The following is a 4,965-nucleotide window of genomic DNA, read 5'->3' on the forward strand; positions in this document are numbered from 1 at the left end:
CTATTATAAATATATTGATCCTGTTTATGCCTTTAGATTTTCCATAATGGTTGTTGTAAACTTGAAGGGCATTAGAAAAAGTTGTATGTGTTAATTTATTAAGCCATCACCTTGTCTTACAAAAATTCCCCTTCCAGAGCAAAGCAGCTGCCAAGACCGGTGGGATGAAGTACCAGTGGCAGATCATGCGAAGTCTGGGCATCGAGGATGAGGAAATCAAGAAGTTCACTGACGAAGATTATTGGCTGAGCTACTTCCCACCACACTGCGTAGCAGATCTGAAGCGCGTAGGTCTCCATGTCGACTGGAGACGTTCCTTCATCACCACAGACCGCAACCCCTACTATGACTCCTTCGTCCGCTGGCAGTTCATCCGCTTGAAGGAGAGGGGGAAGGTCCAGTTTGGAAAGAGGTGAAGTCTGAATGTAGCTTTCATTGGCTTCTTCAATGTGTTAGATGATAAAGTAGAAGATGGGTTGAATTAGAGGTCCCAGGCTCATCCTGGTTTCTCTACATGTGTGCTTTGGAACTACTCTGCAGACATACATTGTAAAAGAGAGGTGCTGCAAGTAATTATGGTAATGAAAATGCAGTTACAAAATATTTTTCGGGTCTTTTTCTAGTCTTGATTTAATTTGTCAGGATTATAAAGATATTTTGTGTAGACAAAAGAATTTAGTAACATTTTAAGTCTTAAGTGGTTAAAGGTAGAATATTTTCATGTTAAAGATATTATATATAATGGATGTGTAATAATGACACCGAATGTAACACAAGCTAACTAATTTAAAGATTAGATTTGAGTTGATAATAGTCCTTTAGATCATAACTCCAGGTTTTAAAAGTTATGTAATGTTTTTAAAAGTTATGTAATGTGGAATTAAAATAGCAATTTATCCCATTCCAGATACACAATATTCTCACCCAAGGATGGCCAACCTTGCATGGACCACGACCGGTCAACTGGCGAGGGAGTCGGACCTCAGGAGTACACCCTCATCAAGATGCAGGTCCAGGAGCTGAAGGGAAAGCTAGCGGCTTTTGCGTCCAAGAAGGTGTACTTGGTTGCAGCAACCCTCAGGCCAGAAACCATGTATGGGCAGACAAATTGTTGGCTTGGGCCAGATTTGACCTATGTAGCTGTAGAGACCAAAGATAAGGAGGTTCTGATATGTACAAGGCGGGCAGCTAGGAATATGGCTTTCCAGGGCATGTTGAGTGTGGAAAATGAGGTGAAAACCATTCTGGAAATGAAGGGTCATGAGCTGATGGGAATCAAGCTCAGTGCTCCTCTCACCAGCTACAAAACCATCTATACCCTACCTATGCTGACAGTGAAGGAGGAAAAAGGCACAGGGGTTGTTACGTCTGTGCCATCGGATGCTCCAGATGACTTTGCAGCTCTTATGGACTTAAAGAACAAACCAGCTCTGCGTGAGAAGTACAACATCACAGAAGAAATGGTAAATGTAGAACCAGTTCCAATCATCGACGTTCCCGAGTATGGAACACTAAGTGCACCATCCATCTGCCAAACAATGGGAATCAAGTCCCAGAATGATCGGGATAAATTGGTCGAAGCCAAGGAAAAGGTGTATCTGCGTGGCTTTTATGAAGGCACCCTGTTGGTTGGGGACTTCAAGGGGAAGAAGGTACAAGATGTGAAGAAGAACATACAAGATATGTTGACTAAAAAGAAGGAGGCCATGATCTACCAAGAACCAGAAAAGCAGATCATCTCTCGCTCAGGGGATGAATGTGTTGTAGCACTGTGTGATCAGTGGTACCTTGACTATGGTGAGCTAAAATGGCGTGCTGAGGCTCAGAAAAACCTTGATTCGATGGAAACTTATCATGATGAGGTACGGCGCAATTTTGAAGCCACATTGGGTTGGCTGAAAGGCCATGCTTGTTCAAGAACATATGGACTGGGCACAAGGCTTCCCTGGGATGAGACATGGCTGATTGAGTCTCTGTCGGACTCCACCATATACATGGCTTACTATACCGTTGCTCACATACTTCATAAAGACCTGTATGGCAAGGCTGGTAATGACTACGGGATCAAGCCGGAGTACATGACACCTGAAATTTGGGATTACATATTCCACCAGACGTGCAAGCCTCCACAGTCCCCAATCAAGAGAGAAGTTCTTGACAAAATGAGACATGAGTTTGGTTATTGGTATCCAGTAGACTTGAGAGTGTCGGGGAAGGATCTGGTACCCAACCATCTGACTTACTACCTCTACAACCACACAGCAATGTGGCCAACACAGCCCAACAACTGGCCCAAAGGAATTCGAGCTAATGGACATTTGCTACTCAATTCAGAGAAGATGTCAAAGTCAACTGGAAATTTCCTCACTTTGACTGATGCCCTTGATCGGTATGGTGCTGATGGAATGAGACTGGCTCTTGCGAATTCCGGAGATTCCATTGAAGATGCCAATTTCGAGACCCAGGTTGCAGATTCTGGAGTCCTCAGGCTTTGGACATTCGTAGAATTGTCAAAGGAACTTATGGCTGAGAAGAATACAATGCGTCTTGGTCCGTACACAGTTAACGATATCATGTTCACGGCTGAAATGAACTTGAAGATTAGAGAAACTGATGATTTCTACAAGAACATGATGTTCAAGGAAGCCCTGAGAACTGGATTCTTTGAGTACAGTAACTTCTTCCACCAGTATCGTGAGCGTGCACAAGTTCAAACTGGGATGCACTGGGAACTAGTTAATCGCTATCTTACAACCCAGGTGCAACTCCTAGCTCCAATTTGCCCACACGTCTGTGATCATGTTTGGATGAATATTCTTGGAAACAGTAAATCTATCCTACATGCTCAGTGGCCTTCTTCAGAGGAACCTAACCTCACACTCGTCAAGGCATCAGAGTACCTTGCTGATGCCTCGCACAGGTTCCGTCTCCGCCTCAAATCGCACATGACTCCAGCAAAGGCCAAGAAGGGGGAGGCAGCTGCTGTTCCCGAGCAACCTTCCCATGGCACCATCTGGGTTGCAAAAACTTTCCCCAAGTGGCAGAGCATCATCTTGACAACAATGCATGGTCTTTACAAAGCTAACGGAGACAAGTTGCCCGATAACAAAGAAATATCAAAAGCTTTGGGAGCCAATGCTGAGCTGAAGAAGTACATGAAGAAGGCCATGCCTTTCGCACAAGCAGCCCGAGAAAGAATGAACACTATGGGAGAAAAGGCTTTGAAGGACACCGTGGAATTCAACGAACGAGATATCCTGGAGGAAAATATTGACTTCCTGCGTGGAACCCTAGACCTCGAAGGACTCGAACTGCGCTGGACGGAAGAGTGTGACAATGAACGCACCAAAGAAGAGGTAGTGCCAGGGGAGCCTTATTTGACCTTTTCAGTGGCCCCAAATGTTGCCATGTCTCTGGTCAATCCACAGCCTCATCTAGGACTCTTTAACTGCAAAGTTCCTATCTATGACAATGACATGCCAGCATCCGTAGCCAGCCGGCTAAAGCGAGTAGAGCGGGGAGTAAAACCTTCCATGAAGGTCATTTTCTACAGATACAAGGATCCACTTCTTGGTCCACGGATGCTTCCTTCTCAGGCGACCATCACACAGATAACAGAGGAACTAAAAGAAAATGTGGTCTTCAGTCTCAAAGAAGACAGTGTCCATTTCACAAGTAATGGCACATCATCATTCTTAGGAGCAAGCGTTATTTATATGGTAGAGTAATATTGTGTTAATGCCATCTTCAGTTACCCTTTGAAGAATAAACATCTTAATATTTTTGTCACAATTCAGAGCAATTTACAAGAGCTAAAGTGGAAATTTGATAAATTGGGTTGGGTTGATAGTGTTTATATATAAAGTATATGCTATTGTGTTCTAAAACAGTTAAATTCTCTAATGAAAGAAATTTGTGTGGATGCAGAGGGGGTTACCTTTTGAGAATTTATCATAATAGACTGATGCTTTAATCAAATGAGCTGAGAAATGTAAGAAAAACATTATTTACGAAGTTTTGCTTTTTTAATTGTAATTATAAAGATGAATATTACGCAATATGATGTTTGGTTCTAATCATAACGTGAATCATAGGTGAACATTACCAGTTATTTATACTTGTATTTAGGTGTTTTATTTATAGATATTTTATATAAGAAACAAAAAATATACACCAAAAAATAATATGTCCTTAGGAAAATGTGTCATATTAGGAAATTCTTGTTATAGTAACAGATATTTGATTATTTTTTACTTTAATAATGGATGATGGCCTCAAAGCAATATACAAGTTGTTTAGATATTGTACATTTGCATGCCGATGCAGATCAGTTCATATTAATGAGAGAAGTGGGATTTCATGTATTTATTTTTATTGGGAAGTGAGTTTCTTGGTCAATATGTTTAATGTCTGTAATAATACAAACATTGAAATAATAAAAGTAAAGCACATTGATATTGGCTTTTCTGTTTACATAAATATTGATTCACCAAATCTGGCTTACATGAAAAATTGTTGGGCTAACAGTGATCAGACTGAAAGATGGTCCACTGTAACCGATTCCAGTAAAAAAAAATTATAATGTTAACTGTAGAGTCCAATGGTACAGGTCTTTTTCTTAAAGTTCACTTTCTTCTTAAATCTCAAACTCAGTACAGAATCAATTAAAGGCTGTCTCTAAATTTCTCAAGTTATCTGTATTACAAAAATGTAAAGTTGAATTACTTCAAGTAGAAAATTGTGAATTGAAGTACACAAAAGAAAAGTTATATATATATATATCCAGTGTGCACATGAAGTTCTGAAATCGGCCAGATTGAATAACCCCAACAGTAATAATGACTGGTGATTCTGGTAATTCATTATGATGATGAAAATTAAAATGATCATTATAATATTCGAAGTATCGTGAGCTCTAAAGATTTTGAGTAAGAATATGTATGCACTTTAATTTTTTAAAGTGTG

General features: G+C 40.5%; 2 protein-coding genes across 2 annotated transcripts in view; one reads left to right on the forward strand and one right to left on the reverse strand.

Moving 5' to 3' along the window:
• Positions 1 to 4,455, forward strand: part of LOC119587713 (leucine--tRNA ligase, cytoplasmic-like) — a 7,935-nt gene extending 3,480 nt beyond the window's left edge. The window contains exons 5-6 of the mRNA XM_037936396.1: positions 138 to 412; positions 908 to 4,455. Coding sequence (XP_037792324.1) covers positions 138 to 412; positions 908 to 3,728 — 3,096 coding nt within the window. The 3' untranslated portion in view covers positions 3,729 to 4,455. The remainder of the gene's footprint in view (positions 1 to 137; positions 413 to 907) is intronic.
• A 205-nt stretch (positions 4,456 to 4,660) lies between these two features.
• The window catches only part of LOC119587676, a 5,462-nt gene continuing 5,157 nt past the window's right edge, over positions 4,661 to 4,965 (reverse strand). The window contains exon 7 of the mRNA XM_037936356.1: positions 4,661 to 4,695. Coding sequence (XP_037792284.1) covers positions 4,661 to 4,695 — 35 coding nt within the window. The remainder of the gene's footprint in view (positions 4,696 to 4,965) is intronic.

Source organism: Penaeus monodon, chromosome 23, assembly GCF_015228065.2.
Source record: "Penaeus monodon isolate SGIC_2016 chromosome 23, NSTDA_Pmon_1, whole genome shotgun sequence".
NCBI classification, from domain to species: Eukaryota; Metazoa; Arthropoda; class Malacostraca; order Decapoda; family Penaeidae; genus Penaeus; species Penaeus monodon.